Source organism: Lampetra planeri, unplaced genomic scaffold (genome assembly GCF_965212315.1).
Source record: "Lampetra planeri unplaced genomic scaffold, kcLamPlan1.2.h2 scaffold_838, whole genome shotgun sequence".
Taxonomy (NCBI): Eukaryota; Metazoa; Chordata; class Hyperoartia; order Petromyzontiformes; family Petromyzontidae; genus Lampetra; species Lampetra planeri.
Window position 1 is genome coordinate 2,160 of NW_027615660.1, and position 27,983 is coordinate 30,142.

A 27,983-nucleotide genomic window follows, 5' to 3' on the forward strand; every position below is an offset into this window, starting at 1 on the left:
CAAACGCTCGCCGGGGCCACGGCAGAGATTCCCGGGCAGGGAGATGTCGGAAAGTTTCAGAATGGGAAGATCAGAATCCCAGGTGAACGTCTGTGAGCGTAATAGTCGTCACTGTCAGAACGGGTCAGAGGGCAATCAGCAGAGTCTGTATTTGTGTGTCTTTTTTTCCCGACATTACAGTCATAATTGGAGGAAGGAATGTTGGCGGGAACGTCAGAGGACCCTCACACTGTGACGCTTGGCGACACCCTGACACCTCACTCATGACGGGTTCACCTACTGCAGAGACAGGCAGGCACACACACACACACACACACACACACACACACACACACACACACACACACACACACACACACACACACAGATTAGTTAGCTAAGTTAAGTTAAGCTAAGTTACAGTCAAGAGTGTGCGCGTGTGTGTGTGTGTGTGCGTGCGTGCGTGCGTGCGTGCGTGCGTGCGCGCAGCAGAGAACAGTCAAGAAAACAGTGGAGTGTTTTCTTTGGACCTTGCCCGGGCTGCACACAGACGGAGTGGAGTAGTGATTATCTCCTCTGGTCATACTGAGATGGCACTACTCATCATCAACCCCAACTGTCCGATCTCATGTCACACACTCAATCTCACACACACTCGAAGGGATGTGAGGCACGCAGGTCGCAAGCCAAACTTCCTACTCCTCCACTTGCTACATGAGCATGCTCATGGCAAACGCTTCCAACAACCTGGAGATGGTCATGTCAGACAGGTGCATTATGGGTCATTTGGATGCTGGAAGGATTTCACTCCTAATCTGAGCAAAGAGCTGCCTCTCATTGCTCACACAAACTTCCTGCACAGAGAAAGCGTTGCCATGGAGAGCGAAACTGACCATCTGACCATCTTAAGACCTTTGACCTTAGATGATACAGGACATTCCCATACAGGTATTTAAAGTGTACAAAGTGTTTACAAGAATTTATCTTCATTTCCAAACAGTACTTTCATTCTCTGTCCACTGGAGGGCAGTGTTAAGTTCAGCACAACATCACTATCTATTAGTCAAGTCAACATTATGAAAGATTCTAAGGAACTGATATTGGCAAATGTATCATTTTAGGAATCAAATATTACAAAGAATTACCCAGAATCATCCAGAGTCCATAACATTAATATGAAATAATACTCGTAATAATCCGCAGCCCTTCTGATAACCTCCACGTACTTTCTCTTCACGTTACACGATTACAACATGGATGATTGATTACGTGATAACGATGGTGAAACAAAGTTGGGATCCAATCAAAACAAATACAGGAATTCTTCTTGGAGGAGCAGGAGCGCGACCTCCTGACGGCCGAGTCTCCCCGGCTCGTCCCCGTCCATTCGACCTGCCCCGCGAGACGCCAGGCTGGATGATTGATGGCGGCGTGGAAAACTATTCTTCCCCAGAACAGATCCAGCGTTCTCAATAAACAGCAGAGTGAGCGTCTCCACCAGCCGCGGCTAACGGGCGCTCTAATGATGATAATCGGGACGAGTCACGCTCGTAACGACCATCCGGCAGCGGCCCGAGGGTGAGGAGTGTCATCACTTCTGGTTTTCATGTCCAAAGGTTAACAAAGAAGGTGGTGCTAAAACAGATTTCTCCCCTATCTTCCCTTTGTGAGGGCACGTCGTTTTTGAAATAAGAGGTGTGAAATGAAATTGCAGCTGATCAAAGAGCTTCAGGCTCCGTCACCACCTCAATCACCTACAACTTGTCTGACAACAACAGTCGAACCCAACACACAAACGTTTCAAAGCGCTTACTGGTCTCTCGAACCACACTCACACATACTGCTGCCGTAACAACAAGGCCAACACCAGAGGCTGGCTCAAAACACTGCTAGCGTCTGCTACCATTAGCAGCTATAATCAGAAGGGGAGAAATGCTTTCTAATTCTCCAACGGGGTGCTGAAATAAAATTCGTCCGAGCACCTCTGCAGGTGATTCATCAGGCTTTGCCGAATTCTTTTCCAGCGCGTCTGGAGCCAGACAAAATGGAAAGGTATTTGTTCAGACATCCAAACACACATACTGTCACAGCAGGACGTCTGTGATGATCATTCCCTTCAAGCTTTTTTTACTCATCGAAATGTCGACGTCTAGTTCGACCAACGGCCAGAAAAACCAACATATTCTATGAAAGTATGAGATGTTGGAGGTAAAACAAAGTAATGTGCACGTCTAACACTGTTGATGAATAGTTGGATGAACAGCTGTGCTCACTGCGGCCAAAGAGGTTATGTTTTGCCTTGTGTGTCTGTGTGTGTGTGTGTGTTCTTTAGCAGAACAAACTGTTGATTTGAACAACACAATACTCTCAGAGTGACGGAATGTCAACAAGACAACACATTCATGACGTCAGTTTACAACAAAACGATTACACATCTTCAGAGAAGTGTCTCATGTCCCAAACTCTGAACAATGTTCTCAGCTTCTTTGTTTCCACAATCATGACGTGACATTACAGTTCACTGTCACGCAGCAACTCACGTGCTCGTCACCAGAACGGCATACGGACACGTGAATGGATGTGGGCGCATCGCTGGAAACCATCAGAGGGTCGTTACTTTAAGTAAATACTTACTTTAAGGATGAACTTCTTTAAGCCCAATTTATGCTTCTGTGGTGAACTAATGCAGAGCCGTAACCTACGTGGACGCCTGAACGTTTCTGCTTCTGCATCCGTCTCATAGCTCTGCATTGAGCTCTGCATCTCGCTGCCATGTTTAGTTTTTTTCATTGTTATCTGTGTTTTTCTTCATTTCCTTCAAGCGATAGCGTCTGAAAGAGAGCAGGTCTTGTTACTGCACAAACTACACCAAGATTGGCACAATTTCCAGGTCAGCAACCAAAATGACCTTTTAGTTGGTTCTACGCTACGAGAGTTGAGAAAGTCACAAACAGTCCAGTCACAGTTGTTTTCATCTGTGGAGGTCTGTGTAGCCACAACCCAGTAGATACAGTTGTGGAGAGGTGACGTCAGGCTAGGTCGTACACCGTAGTTGACGTGTTGACGTGGACCCTACCGTACACCGTAGGCACGATGTCGATTTGACACAGAAGAATAAATTGGGCTTTAGCGGAGTCGGAGAGTGAAATTCATAATTCATGGCTCCTTCGGTCACTTGTTCAGGGACAAAGAGACGTGGCGACGTGGGACTCGCTGCTGCTCAGGCGTGGAAACACTCAGGTGTTTTTTAACGGAACAAGAGGTGACACTCGTCCTTTCATCGACTCAGTGAACCGTTCTTCATACACGTAGCAAATTTCAGCGACAGTCATTTGGCTGGTGTGGTGATGGCCGGCCGCGCCGGGAGGGAAAAAAAACAAGTGAGATTATACAAACATGCCGTTTGCGAGGGAAGTGTTGGTGCTGTAACTAGGAACACACGGCAGCGGCAGTGGGCAGGACGTGTGTGTGCACAGATTAGCAACAGTGTTTACGGGGAGAAATGAGTTTATGTCACTGAGGGAGCGAGGCTGCATCTTTTCATGTGTCAGAGCTGCGGCGGGAGGATAATTAACACAGCGCAGCGACGACAGAGGATCTTGTGACTGAGTTTCTTCATGATACGTGGCAGCTGCCGCTCAGAACAAACAAAGCAGATCACATGGGAGCAGGTGTCAGATCCCCATCCACAGCCGGGGAGTCTGCACATACAGAGCTGTTTGTACACATCAGGTAATGTCTGTTTCATCACATCGTACGTGTCTAACTTTCGTAGGTGAAATAACAACTGAGCACAACAAAGACTGAATCAGCAGTGGAAAATCTGCCACAGCACATTTACACATAGTCACACTATTAGAAGGACAGAACCTCAGCAATCATGTCGCGCCTTGTTCGGCAATCAAACACAGAGCAGAGATAAATCATTACAGAACATTATCATCCACACATCCTCCTCCAGGACATAGCAACAGAATCATGGAGGCACCTGATAAATATTTAGTGTAATGGCAGGTTACTGGATTCTCACTCTGACGGACAAGAACAAACTAATTAGGAGCCGTGTTTACCGTGGCTACGGGCGACCATCCATCACTCTACAGCACAGAGAAATGAGTGGAACAAATGACAAGGAGGGGGAGTGAAACGCAACAAAAACGATCAATATACTGCACAGACAGAGTTCCCTTACAGGCTTTTTCATGAATTGATTAATCATACACACACACACAGTCGACACATGGTTGGAAACGCTGTTAAACAGGTAAATAAACAACAATGACAGGCTGCAGGTTCTCTTGTTGTAGGTTTGCCACCAAAACTCAAAGTTCATCACTATTTTATTCATGTTCAAATTCAGCCGTGTTGAATTTTCTCATCTTGCTATTTACCTCTTGAGGACTGTTTAGGAACTGAAGGACAAGATGAGCTGTAGGTGTGCACGCTGACCTGCAGGGGGCTTCGTCCTGCGCTTGAGACAAACTAATTTCATTCACCACAGATACAAACAACTGAGCTTCACACACCCAAACCAATCCCTTCTTTCTCTGTCTGTGGCTTTTAGATACAAGTATTTGTGTTGCTTGTCGCTTCATTATATATGTCGCTAGGTTAAATCAAAAGTATATGTTACTATTGATTTTTATTAATGAACCATTTTTTTTGACTAATCTGTCAATTTTTTGATTCAAACTAAAGTTATACCGGTAACAAAAGAATAAAATGCTGCATATAATGTCTGACAACTAAAATGTTTCCAGAAGTCAAAGTGTTTGTTTAAAGTTTTAATTGAAAACTAGCTTAAATGTATAAAAAAACATTACTCAAGTGCTGGATTATTTTCAATTTGTTTGGTTGATTCTTTTGTCTCACTAAAAAGAAAACACAGGGTAAAGGGTAATGTACTTCCTGTGTTTGTCACCTGAGTGCAGCGGCTCACTGCTGCCATCTCTCCACCACACATGAAACTACATCTCCACAGTCTGTCACATGAACAAGGCAGCAGTCGATCTGGATGGAATATTTGAGGTTTGATTTGACTAGAGACACAATCATATTTAGCTTTGTCATACTTTTTACTGACACAATGGACTTGCATAACAAACCTCAACGCGCCCCCATGCATGTACGTACGTACACACACACACGTACACACACACACACACACACACACACACACACACACACACAGTGTTACCGAAGTGCATGTTTCCATGTGTTACATCTTTGCTGGAAAACAGAAAAAGCACTGACTCATGAGGGGAGCAACAGATCTGACCCACAAAGCACGACCACAAAACATTCCCTGCCTCTGAATGAGGAAAGTGCAGACGTGTTTCTCTTGGCAGCCAGCAGCCTATTCTTAAGTTCAACTTCACTTTGGGCCTGTCGAGGCAGCCTGACGCTCCAACCTTTCAAAATAGAGATCGGGCCTGCTGCAGGGAGCCAACCTGACCGCTGACGACGAGGCCACCAACAGTCCCACTCCGGCTCCCTCCATTGGCTGCACGCATGAGAAACTCTGAACGCCCTGTTTCAAACAACACAATCAGAGCACCTAAAAACCGCTGCACACAATCTGAGCTGGTTCAGTTCGACGAGTGCACACACAGCTGCAAGTGTGTTGCTGAGGGATGATTGGACGGCGTTAATGCAAACAGCAATCAAAGCGAGTGAACGCCGCAAATACATTGTGATCCCATACGATCCTCACAGAAAGCTAAAGATGGTCAATGTCAACGAGTTCATACATCAAATATTAGCACACGTGTAAGTTTGAAAAGAAGTTTCAAACAGAAGAAGAAACGCTGCGAAAGTCGTATATCATGTGGAGCTTTTCTTTCATTGACTGTACAGGGCAAAAAGAATGATATTAAGCCTAGAAAAACAGGAACTACTTCACAAATTATACTCACCATCCATGAAAACCACGTTTCTCTAAGTCAAATTTGATTTTTCCAGAGCGCTCGACCACAGAAAACAGTTTTTCTTCTTGTCAAACTGTCCTCGAGTGAAACACCAGTTCGAACACTTGCAGAGGAGATTATGTTTGTGATGACTCACTTTACTAATGTTACATTCATGGAACATTGTCAAAATGTTTCGTTGTCCTCAAAATAAAAATGGAGCAATCATTTCGGAATTAACAGTAGTAGTTGTAGAAAAGGCACTTTTCGACTTTTTGCATGAACAGTGACATTAACATAAAAATCATCAAATATTGTATTGGTGGATTTCATTACATTGTAAATAACTGAGGAAGGGACAAGAAAGATATGTTGACTTTTTGACATCTTTGTTATGTCTGTAAATTAAATATTATTCCAGGTCTTATGTGTTTTTTTCATTGTTAAAGTTGAATAATGCGTTGCTCTGAGGTTCCCAACCAAACATCCTTCAGAGCTTCTTTTGTGTCAAATATACACTTGACTTTGTTTTCTAAACTTCTTGGGTGTCAGTAGTGAGCACACAGAAATGTCTGTGCGTTTCCCCACATCCTCTCCACCACATCATCCCTCCGACGCAGCAGCATCATTTCCTGTGATGAAATATGTCACACAAGTTATTTTAGAGACACATTAGCGGGGTGTGTCTAAAAATGAAGTCTCTAATGGAGTGGACACACACCATCAAATGACTTTGTTATAAGAATCTGGTCTCACACACACTGAGGGAGCTGGGACAATGAAGTGATGCTGGAGGACGACTGTGGACAAAGATGAGGGACGTCTGTCTCCTGACTTTCATCTGAACTTTGGTCTTCAAAAAGCTGTCAGAACCATATGGAAAACGCACGTCTGCGGCAGCGACCCCACCCCCACCACCACACACACACACATCACCTCCCCAAACTGTTCCCAGACGTTCCTCATGTCATCGTGACGGTCGTCTGCAGGTGGGGAACTCACAGAGAGAGAGAGATGGACACATCCAGGAGTTTGGTTTCACTGCTTTCCTGCTTCGGTGGGAGAGCACAATGGGATGGGGTGTTGAGCCCTCAGATGTAAAACAGATTACTCACACCCCCCGCTACAGCCACTACCCCCCGGTTTAGTTTTGTTGATGCATATTTCTCCAACGCACTTCACAACATCGTCAGCGCTCATTGTCTCGTCTGCTGCTCATCTTTAATAGGATGATAGGTTCTTAAGAAAACAAACAGATCTTCCAGCGTCCTTACGATAATTCTACATTTCTACAAGCGCTGTGGCTGAGTGAACTCGCCGACATCTGAGCCTGGAACAACAACAGATTTCGTTGTGTTACAATGAAATTGGAACACGAACAACTCTGTTTTCACCTGGAAATGACGTCACAGTAAGTAACTAACTCGTACGTCCAATACAAATGGAACGCACCATGAGCTAGAAACAAAGATTCACCCATCAAACGATGGGACACCATTGACCCTCATGAGTTTGAACTTTAAAGATGCCAAAAGACCAATATCTTAGTCCGGGTGACGGCGCTCTGAAGAAACATCTCACTGCTCTCACACTCACATCCACTCCTTTGTTGGGTCTCTGGATTCTGCAGCTGTTTGCCTCTCCGGCCCGCCAGCGTCTGTCCACTATTCCCCGTCCTCCTCCGCCCCAGCAGACTCACAGAGGAACCTTCACTGTGGTCGGAACGCCGGCCGGCCGCAGCGGAAAGCAGCACCCACACAGACATGTTGTCTGCTGGTCTCCTTTGTGGACTCACGTCCGCTCTGGAGTGTCACGGCAAACAGACCGTTCAGAGCAGCCTGATTGGTTGACAGCTGACTGTCTGCTTTTACCAGTGTTTCCCATAGAATTACTTCTGAGAACTCCTGTGCAACTCCTTTGTGTTGTGACGCGTCCCACACATCATCATCATCCACCGTCGTCCACCAGTTTCACTACAAACACACAGCATCCAGGTGTTCAGTTATATCTGCTCAAGTACAGGGATGCTACGTGTTTTTTGAAAGAAAGTCTGCTCTGCTGAAACACAGTTTGGGGTGACAAAAGGGGGGGGCACTAAAATACTTGACACTACATTCATTTTCATATCAATCTTCTAAACAGTTCTGACAAGCCATCAGAGGTGTGCGACAGAACAGAGTGGGAGGGGGCAGCACTGAGGAGGCTGAGGAGTCGCTCCTGTGAAGAGCTTCTCCTCTGAGGTCGTGTCGACTCCAACTGGCATGTGGAGAGTAGCCCCCCTTCAGGTGCAGCACCTTCCTGTCAATGTCTGTGTGTGTGTGTGTGGCCTGAGGAAGATCTTCCATGTGGGAGGTGGGAGCCCAGTCACAGCCTCCAACCACAAAGCATATGGAGAGGGGAGTCATCATCATTCTCCCACTCCACTTTTTCTCTTGAAGTCTGGCTCTTTTCCCATATTTTCCCCTCAAACACTTTGTCACAGTTTTTACCAGAGCGCCACGTTTCTACGAGCTTCATCCATGAGCAATCCACAGATCCAGAATAACTCCAGGTCCAAAAAAGTACCAGGGAGCTAAATTAATTTCATTTTTTTAGTAATTTTCAAGTAAATGAATGTAATGTGTTTAATGTCGGGATTGAAAGTTTTGACTTTGCAGCAGACACAGACAAACAATTTAATAAGTAAGTAAAAAGTAGAAAAAAAAGTATCAGTACTTAGTTAATTCTGTTGCTCTGATCCGTTAATCGTAATAAATTCAAAGCGATGATGGAACAAAAGTCAAACTGACATTCACCAGAAACATGTTAGTTTTATTGTGTGTGAGATGGTTGAATGAGAAACTACCAGCAAACGTTCAATACAACTCAGCACAGGCTCGTTGTGGTTTTGGAGTTTCTTTGTGCTCAAGTGGCCAAAAAATCAGTTTGTGCATAAACTGTAATTTCACATCACAAACAACCTGATGATCCAGATCTGACTAAGCTCTTGGCCGCACGTCCACCCAAACCACCATGATGATGGAGGACCGGCACTGCATGGAGACTGTGTGTGTGTGTGTGGTGTGTGTGGGGGGGTCAGAGTATCTCCTGGGAGCTCCCAGACAAAAAGGACATTGTGGCACAGATCGACCCGTCCAAGAAAACACGACTTCCTGTCCCATCAGCTCGCACATCCTCCGCTCATGAGCCACTCACTTCCCACAACTGAAAGTCCCTGCTGCGAGCGCTCGAGGCCGCGGCAGGAAACGGTTAACGCAGAGGAGAACAGCATGTCACTGGGTGCAGCCGGGAGGGCGAGAAGAAAAAAAAGTCTGTGTCTGATGTTTAGGAGTTGTAATAGTCGCATTGACAATAGCCACAAGTGACGGAGAAACGCTGGGGCAGGACGCTCCAGAGGATTGATAAAGTGTTTCTGCTTCTGATTTGACTGGTTCACAGATAACACATCAACAGAAAAGAATGGTTCCAGCTGCTGTGTAGTTTTTACATCAGAACCTGAGCTCTGTCTGCATCAGGTGACAAAGAAACATCAGCATGTTGTGAAGGAACGTCATCAACATGACAAATGTCTGATTGTGACCAGAAAGAACTGCACAAACATTGGAGGACAAACTGACACCAGAGGAAGAATAAACATACACAAACAGACATACTGTATATAATAAGAATAAATAATAATCCTCAGTAAATAATCATATTTAGTTTTAAAGACGCACAAGGCCCAAAGTGACCAGACACACAGGTGAACAAACAAGCAAACAATAACTAATTCACATTCACTCTGCGCAGGAACACAAACTCCAGAAGTGCGAGCATTCACGTGCGGCCAAGCGACGTGTCAGAGGTGTCCCTTATTACCTTGACGTGGCTCTGAGCTCCCAGGTTGTAGATCTCTGTGGGTTTGACCTGGTTGATGATCTTCACCAGACACGTGCTGTCGGTCAGATCGCCGTAGTGCAGCTTCATGTCTGGAAAGGGGGTCATAGGTTTGTGTTCCTTTCACAGTAAAAGCACGTCAGGTGTGACAGGACACTTACTGCCTTCAGTGTGTGTCTGCGGGTTCTGGTAAAGATGCTCAATGCGTCCTGTGTTGAAGGAGCTGGAACGTCGTAAAATACCGTGAACCTGAAGAAGAAAAGGACTTGGTGACTTTTGTTGTTTAAAACCATGTTGGGCTTCTAAATACGTTTATTGTGTTCTTGTAATGCTCTGATCTGTGTGTGCGCGTTGGGGGGTTGAGGAAGGTCTGTCCAGGGAAGATAACAGACCCCGATCCAAGGGGGAGTCCATTAGTGGGAGGACGCTGCACCCTGACCTTACTTCCTTTATTCACTGTGCACGTCCTGCCTGCACACTCCCCTTCAAAGCCCCCCCAACACACACACACACACAAACACACACACAAAGATGGCAAAGCTAGACGTGCAGGCGAGGATGAGTGTGCGTGTGTAAAGGGAAATTAAATCATAAAGCTAGTGTGTTTATGTGTGTGTGTTCACTTCAAACAGCTTGTTAATCTATGAGTCCGTCAACAGACTGTTGAGAAACGGTGGTGCAGCAGGTGAGTCACTGACCTCACTCATCAGCTTCTTCCTCGTTAAGTTTGAACATGGGCTGAAGGTGCAGCTTTAGCATTAGCTTTAGCACAGCGGCTTTTTTCAGGCTCAGTGTTCTGAAACGTTATGTAATGATCTCTCAGGGGATCCTACACACTGATGTGACTGGTGCGTGCGTGCGTGCGTGCGTGCGTGCGTGCGTGCGTGCGTGCGTGCGTGCGTGCGTGCGTGCGTGCGTGCGTGCGTGCGTGCGTGCGTGCGTGCGTGCGTGCGTGCAGTCCTACCTCATAACCTTTAGCGAGCAGGAACTCTGCCAAGTAAGATCCATCCTGCAAAGAGAAGAGCAGACGTAAATGTTAACACAATGCAGTTGTTGGGTCCATGGTTCTGACATAACAAATTATTACTGTACAGTCATACGGTTTGTTTGGTTAAATTTACTACAAGACTCTAAAGGACGTTTCTTTTCTAAATGTGATGATGCAACGAACAACGTGTTAATGGCTTTTCATGGAACACTGACGCTTCTTCACAGAACATACATAAATATACTGTAATTCAATAATTTAAATGAATCAGAAACGTGAAAACTTCTCATTCATGTGCACTCTATTAGAAATAAAACGAAAAGGTGATAAAACAGTTACATCACCTTTTCATTTTATATGATAACTATTGCAACTTTGAAATATTGGTTTCCTTTTAATGTAATTTTTCATATTTTAACAGTAACAATCTTATTCGCTCTGGCTAGTGCAGGATAAGAGGCAAAGAATCTGGAGAAGAGAAGACAAAGTGTTGTTTTGTTTTGGGTTTTTTTAACCAGGTTGTTTTCTTCAGCTGAGACTTGTTGGAAATGTTCAGACACATCAAAAGACACCAGTGTCCGAAAACGCCGCCCTGCTGACGTCCTGAGAGCATCAGACGTAACGTTCAGTGAATCAGAAGCTTCAGGCCGCGCTGGGCTGAGAGTGTGAGTGTGTGTGTGTTTGTGTGTGTACCAGCGAACCTTGTCAATAAGGTCTTGTTCCCCTCTTCCATGTTACTTCTCAGCTTTTTTCCCTGCTCAGACTTTCCAACCACACATTCTGCAACACGCTGGAACATTCCGTGCCAGTCATGGCATTTATTCCTGAATCCCCCCTCGTGTGTGCACACACACGCGCGCGCACACACATGCATACATGCACACACCACCACGCCAGCCCTTTGACTTCCTGTCTAGGTCTGGGGTGGAACAGATGGGGTCGGAGGACAAAGGAGGGTGGACCAGGACCTGGTCTTTAGACCTTGGCTCACGCCCCGGGTTCAACACCTTTTACCAGCCTGACCTGTGCAAACAGAACAACAACCAGCAGCCAAGTCGCTGTGAACTGCGATAAAGCTGCACCGGCTGTTTCTGACCACTAGAGGGTGAAAGAACTAGGCTAACTTATTTTCTCCCAGTGTTTGGTTAGTATCAATTATTAAACCAGATCTGTACAGTCTGAAATATGAAATCATGCACATGGTCACTGAGATTGTAAAGATTTTCATCACTTTTTTCACTATTGGATAATGGTTTCATTTCATTTTTTCAATACATAATTGTATTTTTATGCGATTATTGATTCCTGTCAAAAATGAAACTTGAAAATGAACTTATTGCCCCAAGCATTTATTGGTCCAATTTAAATGAACTGTATTTTCATGGACACCTGCAAGTTGAATGTCCGATGGCATAGAATGAGCACCCCACCTGCTGGGGGGGGGGCGTCTGAAGCGCCAGCTGGTGTCATGTTTTCCTGCCCCTGCGCCTCGGTCAAAGTGTTCCACGTCAGTCCTACGGAAAACAAGCCTAAAGAGCTGCAGCTCTGTTTCCAAACAAGAGGCTCCTTTGAGGCCCAACAAGCCCGTAACCCCTGGCCTCACCTCGCCACTTCCTGTTATGGGGGAGCTGAGGGGGAGCACGCGCGCACACACACACACACACACACACACACACACACACACACACACACACACACACACACACACACACACACACACACACACACACACACACACACACACACACACACACACACACACACACACCCACACACACCTGCCAGGTCAAGGCCAACAGTCATTCATTCTGGTTTTTGAACCAGTCTGATCTCTTTGCTCTGTCACACTGAAGAACTGCTAAGTCATACGCGAGTACTGTTGGTATTGTGGTGTGACTGCATGCAGTACAACGGTTGTCTGCAAGGGGGTGTGAATGTCTACAATACATCTACAAGAGAGTGTGATCTTATTTAATGTCATGTCAGCAGAAAAAAAACACCCACGGTGAGGTGGTTTTAATTTTATAAAAACTACTTTAAATATAACGTTTTAATCAAAGGAAGCAGAGATGAATCAAGCCTGAAAGCGCAGAGAAACAGTAAAGCAGATACCGATGGATCCCTGTGACTGAAAAATGTTCATTTCTGTCATCAAAGAATATTGATATGAGGTTTTCTGTTGGCGAGAACAGAATAAAACTAATGATTATTATGATTGATTGAATTTGTCTGAACTGCTTCTTCACTCTTTCAGATAGATAAGATGCAGTAAACACCCAGCCCTTTAAAAGCGTCTCTCTTTAGCCAGATGAAAAAAGATGAAGATGAAAATGAGAGGTCATATCCATGCACTGTTTCATACCCCCTTGTGGTAGACCTGTGAATTACATGACAAACTCACCAACTCGGGTTTGATTTTACTGATTGCTCAGTGAGCTGAGTGTGCAGACGTTTGCGCCTCCAGGTGACTCATGCCTCCAAACTAACACAGTATGTGTTCATTTGTAATTGTGCAGCAGCTACAAATGAATCACTTTAATGTGCTTTTCTTTCCACCGCAAGCCTGAGCTGCCAAACACACCGCCACTCTGCAATTAGGCCCAATGCAGTTAAATAGAGCTGTAATCAGCCACCACTACAAGAAAGAAAGAAAGAAAGACAGAAAGACAGACAGACAGACAGACAGACACACACGAACATTTGCAAAGTAGCTGAAGCATCACTATATATCCACAGCAACAGTCCTCTGCACACAGGAAGTACGTCGCTGCAGAAGAGATTCTACGTGTTGCATTCAGGAAAATGCCGTAAATCAACACTTCCTGCCACCAGGGGTCCGTCCCAGACAGTAAACACTGCAGTTTACAATTGTATATTCACGTAAACGGACCAAATCAAAACAAACGTCGTTGAATTTTCATGTGTTTGAATTCAGTTTCGCATTAGTTAGTTGAGTTTAAACTGGGTTTGAACGCAAACCTGCTTTGTGAAACAGACTCACACCGACGTGTTCATGTTTTTATCATTCGCCACTGATATTTACGTCATAATAGACTAAAGTCTAAGAGAGAAGTTGTTTAACTGGACGACCTGTCGAAGCTTCCTGCGTCAACAGACATCACTCCGAGGAGCGATCCGTCTTCAAGGAGCATTTAGTTTTTTACGAGCACCAGAGGAGACCTGTGCACGGATTCTTAGTTTTATGGTTATTATCACTGGCACTCAATCACCTGCAAGCTGAGAAAAATGCATCAAGTGCCAGAGGGAGGCTGGAGGGATCAAACCGAGCGCTCGTATCGACGCGAGCCATTTCTTTCCAACGCAGAGGAGTCCCCCCCCCCCCTAACACAGGCCGGGCCCCACGCGGCCGGGGCCCTGGAGCTCAGGTGGTCTCCCATAACTCACACCCTCTCAGCCCATTACGTGGCCCTGATGCAGCAGGCCGAGGTACTCAGGCCGTCCGATTTATGGACAGTAGTTACCCCGGAGATTTACAGCCGCGGCGTGACCTGCAGCTCAGCGAGCGACTCCTTAGATGGTCTCTCCAGATGCCGGCTCCTGCAAGGACGCTCAGTATTTAACAACGCTGCCATGACCGGCAGAATAAAAATGAGTTAATGCTGTTATTCTATGTTTTTCTGTTAAACGTCCGAAGAAAGTCAGGCAGCGTGGGTCAAAACGACTTTTCAAGACCTCTTTTCGCTCTGGAGCTGCAACTCGAAACGTGCCAAGTTTCTGCATTAGTGTCGACCCGTACGCGAACGATTCCTTCGAAAGATCAAATCTTTTGAGTGAACGAACTGCAATGAATCGGTAAAGATTCGTTCATTTCACAGCTTCAACGGTTTCTACTGATTCAGTACAGTAGAGGGGACTGTTTTTTCCAGTCGCTATTCTGCATCTCCTGCTGTTCGTTTGCATCGAGGCGCGCGCACTCACACACACATGCAAGGAAAATGTAGTTTCAGGTGCTGTTAACACAGAAAATCAAAAAAAAGGCTGAACAGTGAAGCTCATCACAGGAAATGTGTCCAACGTGCATCAGCTATCAAACCTGTGACGTCACACCAGCGATCATTTTCATCAAAGATCAGCCTGCTTATGACACAACTTCATCAAAGATCCTGAACTGTTTCTGAATTCTGCATCACACACACACACACAATCACTATTTGGTTCATGTATTATTCTGCATCTGACACAGGTGGAACTGAACAGCAGCACAGAGATGAACGTCCAGGGTATGTGTGAGGGTGTGTCTGTGTGTGTGTGTGTGTGTGTGCATATTACCTGTGTACATGTGAGGACTATGTGTAGCAGTGTATAGGTATGTGTATAGGTATGTGTATCAGTGTGTATCGGTGTGTGTAGAGGAGTGTGTATCAGTGTGTAGGGTGTGCGTCTCAGTGTGTGTATCAGTGTATCGGTGTGTATCAGTGTGTGTCGTGTGTGTGTAGCGGTCCATAGATTTGTGTATCTGTGTGTAAATGTGTGTGTCAGTGTGTAGACGTGTGTGAGTGTATCAGTGTGTAGAGGTGTGTTTGTGTATCAGTGTGTAGAGGTGTGTTTGTGTATCAGTGTGTAGAGGAGTGTGTGTGTAGAGGAGTGTGTGTATCAGTGTGTAGGAGTGTGTATCAGTGTGTAGAGGAGTGTGTGTATCAGTGTGTAGGAGTGTGTATCAGTGTGTAGAGGAGTGTGTGTATCAGTGTGTAGAGGAGTGTGTGTAACAGTGTGTATCAGTGTGTAGAGGAGTGTGTGTAACAGTGTGTATCAGTGTGTAGAGGAGTGTGTGTGTAGAGGAGTGTGTGTATCAGTGTGTAGAGGAGTGTGTGTATCAGTGTGTAGAGGAGTGTGTGTAACAGTGTGTAGAGGAGTGTGTGTATCAGAGTGTAGAGGAGTGTGTGTAACAGTGTGTAGAGGAGTGTGTGTATCAGTGTGTAGAGGAGTGTGTGTATCAGAGTGTAGAGGAGTGTGTGTATCAGTGTGTAGAGGAGTGTGTGTATCAGTGTGTAGAGGAGTGTGTGTATCAGAGTGTAGAGGAGTGTGTGTAACAGTGTGTAGAGGAGTGTGTGTATCAGTGTGTAGAGGAGTGTGTGTATCAGAGTGTAGAGGAGTGTGTGTAACAGTGTATAGAGGAGTGTGTGTAACAGTGTGTAGAGGAGTGTGTGTAACAGTGTGTAGAGGCGTGTTTGTGTATCGGTGTGTGTATCAGTGTGTAGAACTGTGTGTGTATCAGTGTGTAGAGGCGTGTGTGTATCAGTGTGTAGAGGCGTGTGTGTATCAGTGTGTAGAGGCGTGTGTGTATCAGTGTGTAGAGGAGTGTGTGTATCAGAGTGTAGAGGAGTGTGTGTAACAGTGTGTAGAGGCGTGTTTGTGTATCGGTGTGTGTATCAGTGTGTAGAGGTGTGTAGAGGAGTGTGTGTAACAGTGTGTAGAGGAGTGTGTGTAACAGTGTGTAGAGGAGTGTGTGTATAGGTGTGTGTAACAGTGTGTGTAACAGTGTGTGTAACAGTGTGTATTAGTGTGCAGAGGTGTGTAGAGGAGTGTGTGTATCAGTGTGTAGAGGCGTGTTTGTGTATCGGTGTGTGTATCAGTGTGTAGAGGAGTGTGTGTAACAGTGTGTAGGAGTGTGTAGAGGAGTGTGTGTAACAGTGTGTATCAGTGTGTAGAACTGTGTGTGTATCAGTGTGTAGAGGAGTGTGTGTATCAGTGTGTAGAGGAGTGTGTGTAACAGTGTGTAGAGGAGTGTGTGTATCAGTGTGTAGAGGAGTGTGTGTATCAGTGTGTAGAGGAGTGTGTGTAACAGTGTGTAGAGGAGTGTGTGTAACAGTGTGTAGAGGAGTGTGTGTATCAGTGTGTAGAGGAGTGTGTGTATCAGTGTGTAGAGGAGTGTGTGTAACAGTGTGTAGAGGAGTGTGTGTATCAGTGTGTAGAGGAGTGTGTGTAACAGTGTGTAGAGGAGTGTGTGTAACAGTGTGTAGAGGAGTGTGTGTATCAGTGTGTAGAGGAGTGTGTGTATCAGTGTGTAGAGGAGTGTGTGTAACAGTGTGTAGAGGAGTGTGTGTATCAGTGTGTAGAGGGAGTGTGTGTATCAGTGTGTAGAGGAGTGTGTGTAACAGTGTGTAGAGGAGTGTGTGTATCAGTGTGTAGAGGAGTGTGTGTAACAGTGTGTAGAGGAGTGTGTGTATAGGTGTGTAGAGGAGTGTGTGTAACAGTGTGTAGAGGAGTGTGTGTATAGGTGTGTGTAACAGTGTGTATTAGTGTGCAGAGGTGTGTAGAGGAGTGTGTGTAACAGTGTGTAGGAGTGTGTAGAGGAGTGTGTGTGTAACAGTGTGTAGAGGTGTGTGTGTATCAGTGTGTAGAGGAGTGTGTGTATCAGTGTGTAGAGGAGTGTGTGTATCAGTGTGTAGAGGAGTGTGTGTATCAGTGTGTAGAGGAGTGTGTGTAACAGTGTGTAGAGGAGTGTGTGTAACAGTGTGTAGAGGAGTGTGTGTAACAGCGTGTAGAGGAGTGTGTGTAACAGTGTGTAGAGGAGTGTGTGTATCAGTGTGTAGAGGAGTGTGTGTATCAATGTGTTGCTGTCTCACAACAATGACATCATGTGACCTGAGAGCAGGCGCTCCAATCAGCCTTGGTCGGTACCTGTCCGGTGATCCCGGTGATCACAGCCACCTTCCGGTCCCTCCGCAGCTCTCCGTTCACCGGGGAGCCGCCACCGCTGCTCGGGACCTCGGAGCTCTGAGCCATGGACCGGAGGACGTCTGTCGCCGAACCAAACCCGTCCGTGTGATAGTGTTCTCGTCCTAAGCGCAGCAATTCCCGTCGTCATCCGCCAGCACACACACAAACACACACCGCTGCGATGGCGTCTGACGTATGAGGAAGGGATTCTACACTCAGCCAATGAGAGACGAGCAGCTGCGAACGTGCACAGCAAAGAGGAGACAGGTTGGTCAGACTGTTTGTTACAGCGACACCCACAGGCCACATGGAAAACCGCATAAGTATGAGCTTCATCACGTTAAAATCAAATAAATGATAAAATGATAAAAAACGAATGAATACAAAAATGAGGTGTTTTGTTGATAAATACATTTAAGTTCTAAAAATGGACTAAATGTAATAATGCAGATACTTAAAATTAACTTAAATTTAATACACACAATTAAATACACAAAATAACACAAATCCAACATGTTGACCAGAATATTTAGTTTCCATTTCAGTAGTCTTTGTTTGTGTTTCCACATCCAGTGTGAGAAAACCTGTGGACACAAAGGTGAAGGAGGAAGGCCTCAAAGGAGTTTCCTGACACACCTGGGGAGAAGGTGGGTCTGAAAGCATGAAAGTAGAAATGTCAGTCCTCAGGTTTGTTTCTTTTGTTTTGAGAACAAACACTCGTTTCTTTTTCCATGTTTACTTTTTTACCTGAAGCAGAGCTGAAGTAGCAGCTTACAAACGAGGCCTTGGATATGAATAGAAGTCTGCTGCTGATGCCTTCTGGTTTCCTGTGACGTCCTGATCCAGGTCTGATCAAGGCCAACACAACAGCACCCTCCTTACCTTCATGTGCAACAGAAAGATGAGACCAAGCAGCACCCACCCAGCCAGAAGAGGTCAAAGGTCATGAAGGTGAAACATTCTGACTGCAGCTTATTCAGTCCAGATATTTTCTGGTTTATTTACTCCTCCAATGACAGTAAACTTGAATATATTTGGTTTGTGGACAAAGAATCAACAGATAAGAAAATAATGAACAGTTTAATTGTTATTCGTGTGCAGTCATATCAGTTTCCAGAGATGAGTTATTTTAAGTATGTTCATGTCTCTGCAAGAAGAATAAAGACAGAAAACTCTCCTCTTATGTTGACACTCGTTCGGATGTCAAATGTTTAAACGTACAGAAAGATACACATCACTAAGTTAAATATTCTAAAGGTTTGTAGGTTTCAGTTTGACCTGGAGGGAAAATAAGAACAAACACTGAGTGTTGGATTTCACTCTTTTGACATCAATACATGGCTTCAGTAACGAGTCAGCGGAGTAGAAAAGGTTGATATGGTGAGAAATGTGTGTTTGTATGAACTCACATACATACATTTATGTATCAGGGGCCTGTTATGAGGGAAACATGGTTTCATTTGCTGAGGAATCGCTAGTTAGACGCCAGAATAAACAGTTTCAGGAGCTGAACTTGATCTAGCGACTCCGACGGAGAGTTTCATGTCACAAGAATAATACTTGGATCTGGTCAGCGGTGATCAAACGGTTCTAATCCCTTATTGTTCTTGCACATTTGACCGTTCTTGACAACATGTGCTTCAGCTGAAAACGATCTCCCTGCTCGACCTCCCAGCGCGCACAGCGTGACGGGAGGTGTGATTTCATTAACTCTTAAAGTAAACACCGTCCTGCTGGACGTCAGATTAAAAAGCGAGCTGAGGGTCCTGAGAACCTCAGCAGTACATTCGTCCAAGATGCCCGATCAAAAGAGCTCTGTTTCCACTCGGGCCTCTGCTCTCGTTGAGGCGGCAGGTGTCTCACTGCGTGTTTTGTGAGGTGTTTGACTCTGACACCGTCCACTGCTGTGCACTAAGCTTCAGCATTCACACGTGCGTGGGAAACTCAAAACAGTGATGAGTCGAGTTCAGCTGGATTCTTATGAGTTGGATACAAATTACCGTTTGTACCTCTGAGTGTCTGTGGAGCTGACACTGACATACAAGGAGAAAATCTACATGGATGTTTGTTGTCTCAGATGAACCTTCTAGAAGCTACGAAACATCAGTTATCTGTGGAGTCTGTTAGAAGAAAGTAAAGGTGAATGAGTTTAATGAATCACACTCATAGACATAAATCGAAATGTGCATAAATCAATAAATTATGTAAAATTATCCTGGAAAATCCAAAACATTTTATTGTCCGTAACTTAATATTGTGTCAAATACTATGGGTGAAATACAACACGTTAACACAAAGACTATGAATAGTATGGTCATGTTAGACGTGTCTGTAATGTTTCAACCCATTTTTTACTCCGTTTTATTATTTGTTCGTAGGGTTGTATGTATTTTTTTTTTATTTAAGTTGAGTTTAAGTGACATTTACTTAAAATACAATAACACAAACATATTCCAATAAAGCTCTGTGAGACTTCTTTTCCTATTCAGTACATGTTTATTACTCAGTACACATTTACAAACCTCAGTGAAATGGTGAAGTTACATTATTAATACTGAAGCCATTTAATTATGTATCATGATACACTGCATAGTATTTTGTTTAGTGCTTTATTTATAATCTACATTTATTTATGTTTCATAAGTGCACAAGAAAACTTGAAAAAATATATCATGAATCAAAAATAACAATGATTATGCAAAATTACAGCTTTCTAAAAACAGCTCAATGTTCATCCAACCTCCCACTTAAAGATACAGCATGTAAGAATCTGAACACGCTAAGTCCTCCAGACCCACAGGGGGCAGCACAGAATAGGAAGAGCGAGATATCTACACCTTGTCAGAAAGAAAGAAAGAAAATGTATTATTTGTTATTTTGAGAAAATTCTGAATCCCGCCATTGCTCGTGAGTTGGAAGTAGCAATTGAATGAAAGATGCTACAGTTGACATAACTTTTCCTTGTTTCCTACGGCTGGTAAAGTAACTTGGTGAATTCAGCATCTGACTCACCTGCACCGTGTGAAGGGCCAAAGACAGAGAGAGAGTTCACTTGTTCAGATACCTACAGATTGTACCTCTACTGTCCTGTCTCAGTTGTTGTTTATTTGTGGCACCACATCGTGCTGATTCGTACATTCAAACACACAAAATGTGCAGAAATAAGAATGAATCCCAAAGCTGTGCACTTCAAGTAGTCCGGTGCTGAGGCGGTAAACAAATCCACTTCAGTCTGAAACACGAACCACCCATAGGTAGGACTGTGTTTGTTTCGCCTTCATGGAAGGTGAGAGTTACTCCAAGCTGCTGAAGTGAGGCGAATGAACGGCGTGGATTCATACAGAAGCAGAAACATGGGTCAAAGCAGGGAGTGACCAATGGCTGAGCTATTCAAGGGAATAACAGTATGCAGGCTTGTGTTATGTACAAAATAAATTAACAACTTTGACTAGTTTCTATGTGTTTTTATGTCAGAAGAACATTTTTTATAAGACTTGTAAATTCAAAGAAAGAAAGAAAAAAAACATTTGTCTTCATATAAATACGTCAAAGCATTCAGCGCACTGATCGCTGACAAGTAGAAGAAAAAGTGCAAAGCATGCAGCAAGAGGGAAACTTATTGGAGCGTCAAACAGTCAAATTAAATGAACTTTACAGCGACGGAAAACAAGATGTTTTGTCTCGAATATCATCGTCTTCATTGCAATGTACAATGCTTTTATTTTGGCAGCGAACTCAACAGCGTCATCGCAGGTCCAGTGATGGGTGCAATGACTGCACTAACAGGCAGTTTGTACCTCAGAGCCAACTGCAGAACGTTTCTTCGCACACGAGAAGTCCGAGCAGCTGTTCTAAGCTAACAGCGAGGTGGAACGGAGACATACGGGTACAGCAGCATTGGTCCAGTGTTGGGCCCTACAGTGTCAGAGGGCACCGCTGGGGGTCTCACAGGGTTTCTGGAACAGGGGAGGAATGTTAAAAGATACTGGAAACTGTCAGTGTGTGTCTGTGTGTGTGTGTGTGTGAGAGAGAGAGATCTCACCTGTCGAGCTCTCTGTACAGGGACTGTGTGTGGAGTGGCACTTGTTCTTCTGTGATGAAACAGGAAGCAGAGATTCAGTACTCAGTGGTGTAATTATGTATATTTATATATTCAGTACACAGCAGTAAATCTAATGTATTTTCCAAAAAAAATAGTGATCTTTTCCTTTATTTGAAAAAGCATATAAGAAAGGAAACAAAAAGACAAAAATACACATGAACAATTCACTTTCCCAGTTACAGTAGTAACTCAATATTTAAATATATGTATAATTATATGGTTTGGTAACATAAATGTAAAATTTTTACAACATATAATTTTTTCTACATATAAATGAAAATAAAAATCCCTGTGTATTTTCACACATGTACGCAGCGTGCCACCTAGTGTTACAGCTAAGTAACACCACAAGAGGAATAGATGTGTTCCAGCCTCCTGCTGGGGGCTCAGAGCCTAAAAAACAGCAGAATTTATCACACAACGGGGGTCAGGACTCGAAGGGAGGGAACGGTGTCTCACCTTCAGGTTGAGTTTGTAGTGTAGACTCCGGTCAGACAGCCAGGGGTGTCTCAGGGACTCCGTCGCACTCATTCTCCAGCTCTTGCTCTTCACCAGCAGACGAGTGATAAAGTCTTTGGCCTCGTCTGAAATGTCTGAAAACTCCTCCTCCTCAAAGTTCCACTGACAGGCCAGAATGTTGTTCAGTGTCTCATTGTCGTCGTCCCCCAGGAAAGGAGACAGGCCGCTGAGTCTGAGCGGGAGCAAACACAGGTCAGTTCTGTTGTTGGCTGGACAGCAGGGGGCACTGCCCTCCCTCCGAGGAGGGAGTGAGTGAGTGAGTGAATGAGTGAGTGTGTGTGTGTCCACTCACAACATGTAGGTGATGACTCCGAGGCTCCACATGTCTGTGGGGAATGACACAAACTCATAGTTGATGACTTCAGGAGCCAGAAATTCCGGCGTTCCAAAGTTGACGCGCAGTTTCTCGCGGGGTTTATACCTGAACAAGACACCACACCTGAGGCGTGAGAACCAACGCCTCCAAACATCCCTGGTAACGTCACATCTGACTGAGCTGAGTGTTTTACCTCCTTGCAGGCCGAAGGTCAATAATTTTGATCTTGTTTGTAGCTCTGCTGACACAAAGAATGTTCTCTGGCTGGAGGGAGAAAGGAAATAAACAGAGCAGAAATAGAAAAGAAAAATAATAAATATGTCGATTCATCTTTTCATTGGCAGCAAATCTGAAGTCCTCGTCATCCAGAGGAAGATTCCTCATGTTTACCAATGACTTCACATTTGTTCTATCTGACTCTGCTGTGAAATTAAGCCATGGACAAAAAAAAATCTTATAGCGTCTGAGTTCCTGAAGCACTGAGACTAAGATAAGGGGAGTGTTCACCTTGAGGTCGAGGTGCAGGATGTACATCTTGTGCATGTACTGCAGCCCCTCGCAGATCTGCCGTATGAACAGAACCGTGTCCAGCTCCGTCAGGTTGTAGTTCTCATCGATGATGCGATCAAACAGCTCACCTCCCTCAACACTGTCACATGCACACGCACACAGTTAGTTATATCCTGGACACACGACCTTTCCACAATCAACAAGACTAAAAGACACAATCAGTGTCAGTGAAATGCTAACTTCCTTAGCATTAGCTGGCGAGTCCAACAGCTCATCTATGGTGGCAGGCATGTAGTTAGTGATGTCCAGTGAGTCACGATCGTTTGGTGCTGCAGATACACTTACTACTCCATGACGAGGATGATGTCGTGGCGAGACTCAAACGCAGCGTACAGCTGGATGAGGTTGGAGTGGTTCAGCTGGTTCATCACCTGGATTTCATTCCTCACCACGTCCTGAGCAACAGACAGTGAATCCTTCAGGTGACGTTCAGACTTTGACATCAGTAATCACATTCGATATTTGCAGTCGATGATGTGCAGTAACTGTTCATTTAGAATCACCATCCACCTGCCTTTTTTAACTACATGTATATATTTGCTTGTGTATACTGTGTATAATTGATGTTCGTGTACTCTCTTCTATGTGTTTTAATATTTGTCTCTGCTGCATGTTTGTATGAGCAGTGTAAAGTGGAAGTTTAGTAGTGACACCACCAACAACAACAACAACTATATGTGGGTTTAGTGATTTGTGGGTCAACTGAACTTTTCAAATATCTGAAATGAAAATGTGACCACAGAACATCTGATCTCCCTTACATCACTTTCAGATTGCTATTTTTAAAATCATAACATCTGTTGTAAAACCCCATTAATCCTGCTTCTGTAATTAAACACGCGCTGTGTAGTCACTGTCGAGTTGTCAGTTATTATCGCACCTTTTCCTTCGGGCTCTTGGCTTTGATGATCTTGGCAGCCAACGTCAGACCAGATGAGTTCTCCGTGCACTTGTGGACTTGTCCAAAGCGTCCGCTGACGAGACAGAAGCCGCAGATGAGTCGGGCACACGGATAAGAGTCTCACTGATCAGATCAGCAAATGAGTTTTAACCTGATGCTGTCATTTTATTTCCTGACCTTTCACCCCACCCGTATGAATAAACGTTAGCAAGTCAGTAATTAGGACACCGTGTGTGTGGCCATATGTGTCAGTAATGTGAGAAATGTGCTTGCGTGCTGAGAGATAATCTCCCGTTTGAGACGGTGGATTTAGCACCGGCCTATTACATCAGACGGGCTATTTTGTAAGTGTTCCCTCCTCTGGCTTTAGTGGGCAATCTAAAACAATTAGCCGTGAGTTCTTGCTGAAAGTGTTGGGCGGTTTCCTGTCACTCACCCTCCCAGGACCTCGTCTCTGTTGATGGTGTAGTAGGTGGCTATCTGATGGGGTTTTGGCGTCACGATGCGGTGGTCGAACGGTGCTGATGGTGGTGGGCTGAAGTCTAATAGGAAGGTAAAGAGGAAGTAAAGACAAAAGAACAATCTGTTTCATAGTGAGCGAGTGACGGAGGCAGGGGGATGAAAATAGAAAAGGTTTTATCTGCTCTGCCAGCTGCGACTCTGACATTTGAACAATGGATCTGCTGCAAAGTCAGAAACTTCAAACCACCACCGAACACTGAGCCTGTACGGAGACAGCTTCACTTTCACATACTGAGGATGGAATTTTACACACTCTAAAGTAGAGTTGCACCTCAGGTTTGCAGAAAACGCTGACAACGGTAACGACAGAGGTTGTTTCTGCATCTTACATTGATGTAAGAGCGACATTTCAAGCCTCACGCAGACGACGTGTGCTGATGTGACTTACGACAGCATCAGAGTTTGTCGAGCAAGTCTGAGCGCCATTGTTTGAGGAACGCTGCAGTCAGAGCACTGCTCGTCTGCTAGTTTGGCACCAGGGGAAGAAGATGAATCGGCCAATTGGCCGGCCAGATTTGTACTTACTACTTCAGTTTGAAATCTTTTCATTTTCATTCAGTCTTATACTTCATTGAAAGATGTTCATCCATTGTGTCATTTGATCTCATGAAGAATTTTATGGAACAATTACTTTAATTTCTAATGGGCCAATCATTGACTGGGGTCATGACCTTGTTGTGACTGCGACCTCACGTCTCACCTATGATGAATTCTTTTAGTACTGACTCTCCATCCTCCCCCTCCGCGTCCACATCTGTCTCCGCTGCATCCGATTTGGTTTCTCGCAGCTCCGGCGCCTCGTGTCCCTCAGCAGCTTCACCGTCCTCCACTCGGCTCTTCTTCAGGTCGTCCTTTGCCGGCTCTTCCTCTGTCACTCGACGTTTGCTGCAAGTCGCCACATCACCGACCTCCTCAGAGCTGCTGCATGTGGAGAGACGGAAATACACTCACGTCTACTTCACTTTTATTGTCACCAAAGATGAAACGTGGATGAGGATTGTGATCAGTACAAATACCTGTCCTGATTTAGAAGACGAGTCTCAGCAGGAACGTCTGAGATGACACTGGATGACTGAGGTGATTCCTCTGCTTGCTTCCCACCATCCTCTCCTCCACCAGTCTGCTCTGCTGGCTTTTGCTTCACTTCCCCTCCTTCCTCCAGGTGTGAATGCTCAAATGAAGCCCCCTGCTCTTCATGCTCACTCTGTTTCGTGGTCTTCTTCTGTTCTCCCAGGTTGTCCGGAGCTTCCAGGATCAGGTCCTCTGCTCTCTGGCTGTCTGCCGCTGTGTTTCCGTGAGAATGATCCGAATTCTGACGGTTCAGTTTCTCAATGTCGCCCTGCAGCTCAGGCTCTTTCAGAGAGTCTGATTAGCAAGAAAGAAAATTAAAGTTGGTTATAGATGGTGTGCAGGTTGACCACCGGTATCTCATCATGTTCTCTTCTAGCAGGTACCACATGCAGGTGCAGTCAGCTGAGTACCTGTGTTTGAAGGCTTCCTCTTCTTCTGGGCCTTGAGGCTCCTCAAGTTCACTTTGGTTTTATCCTTGTCATCCTTTGCCTAAGGACGAAAGAAACATCCAGCATTAGCATATTTACATCTTCATGTGACGGACCGTCATAGGAATTTTATAACTGACAGCTTTTTTCCTATATGTCCTTTATGTGTGCTTATGAGCGCTGTCACTCTCCTCTATTTGCGTCCATCACCACAAATCATCTCTGACTTTAGATCATCATATGGCATGCTGCTGTAGATGTATTTGTACAGAAATGTCTTTTTAGATTACCCCCATGTGTTCATCCTACAGTTAGATTGTGAATCTGGCGAGTAGGTTTTTCATTTGTGAAAAACAAACAAAAATTTCTATTATTCTGGGTTGTTTTTTTTTAACCTCGAGGTACCAAGGTATATTGTTTGCTCTGGACACTACACTGAAAAAAGGGGCATTTTATGGTACATCTTTTAAATCAATATTAATTTGTTGCCACGATAAAATATTGAGATATTGTTTTTAAATCAACAGTGTTGCTATGGCAACCACTGTAACTCAATCCTACAATGGACACAAAGAAATATGGTGACAGATGAAGGAAAGAACACAGCGCAAGACACTAATTCACACACTTTCCATCCTAATTAAGTGCAGCAGGAATATAATACAAGAAGAGACAGAACACGACATGAATCCTGCAACAGCTGAGCATGTCGGACAGAAGCACATACACTCGCACATACAATACGACTGGAATGCAACTGGGAAAGGAACAGCTAGGACACCAACAGCAAAACAGCCTATTCCGACGTCACACAGAGACATTTAAACACCTTCTGTAGAACACTAGTGTGCCAAACTGCCTCTGTGCAGCTTCAGTCCAACCAGCAGTTGATAACGAGTTTGGATAAGATAAGTCCGCCTGACACCAATCATTGACACCTCGACGAGAGAAGGAAAACTACTTAACATTGCAAACAAGCTGATAAAGGCAATTTGAGGTACAAGAGAGATATTTACAGACCGAGATGGTGAAGAGGAAGGAATTCAGTCAGTGATGTCTGTGAATTAATGAAAAGACGGAATGAAACACAAATCACACCACGTCCTGCAGAGAGGGGTTGATGATTCACCCTCTCACCTTGGGTTTCACTTTCCGTCCAGGCTGTTTGAAGAGCAGCTCCACCAGCCTGGAGCTCTTCACCACCTCCCCAATGTAGCTGAGCACCTGCTGGGTTCCCTCCACCAGCTTCTCCACCCCTTCCAGCCTGCGCCCCTGGTTCTCCATCCGCTCGCTGACCCTCTCCACTGACCCCCGCAGCTCCCTGCAGGCCGCCTCCACCTCTGAGCCACGACGCCCCCACCCACCACCGCCGGCGCCTTCCTCACGCATGGAGGTCAGATCCCGACCCATCCCCCTGACGTCCTGGGACAGGCTGTCCAGCCGGGTGAGGACAACGTGCTGCATGTTGAGCAAACGCTCCATCTGGGACGTCAGGGAGTCCATGCGGCTCTCCATGCAGCGCAAAGCAGCCTCATGGGGGGAGGAGGACGCCTGGGATCCATTGAGAGAAAGCTTCCGTCCATGAAGAGGGTTTGGATCGTACACCTTTGCTAAAGAGTTGACCAGGCTGGAGCTCATGATGGACATGAACGTTTCACTCACACAGACATGTTAGTAGACGGCGCCGGAGAGGAAGTGGAGGGACAACGGAGACTAGCAACACCGAGCTTTAAGAATAGCAAATGTCTTCCTAATTGAAGTGCAGCCCCCTGCGGACGTCAGGGGGCTGAGCGGCCAGTGATAAGAGCTGGAGCTGGGGGTAACGGGAGGAGATGCTGCAGAGGATCGCTATGTGACATTTGAGCCACTTCAAAGTCCTTCAGTCAGGTGTCACAATCTGAGGAATCTGGGGCTGAAATGTAACACCCTGAATAGTAAAACAAACAAATAAGACGCTGGAGGAGCAGAGTAGGTTTGATAAGAATAAATAGCGGCAGTGGCAGACGAGAGGATGGATTTAGCTTTATGTGACGCTTTCACGGCCTTCACATTGTTTGGGAACAGGAAGAGGGCGTGACAGGTGCCTCACACAGCACTCAGACCCAAGTTACAGACAGTGGAGTA

The 27,983-nt window shown here is 45.1% G+C and overlaps 1 protein-coding gene across 1 annotated transcript; it reads right to left on the bottom strand.

Annotated features, from left to right (window-relative positions):
* On the bottom strand, positions 1-27,506 carry LOC144742057 (uncharacterized; the record flags this gene model as incomplete). The annotated part of the gene is made up of 19 exons (XM_078624558.1): positions 26,997-27,506; positions 25,842-25,920; positions 25,377-25,725; positions 25,061-25,281; positions 24,275-24,380; positions 23,818-23,911; positions 23,223-23,332; positions 22,875-23,016; positions 22,561-22,631; positions 22,344-22,472; positions 21,992-22,223; positions 21,473-21,521; positions 17,392-17,552; positions 10,726-10,770; positions 9,744-9,881; positions 9,381-9,391; positions 7,482-7,687; positions 5,430-5,509; positions 1-90 (listed from the first exon to the last, which is right to left on the bottom strand). Coding segments are annotated over exons 1-19 (2,823 nt in total), but the record flags the coding sequence as incomplete, so codon positions are not given.
* Positions 27,507-27,983: the final 477 nt, after the last annotated feature.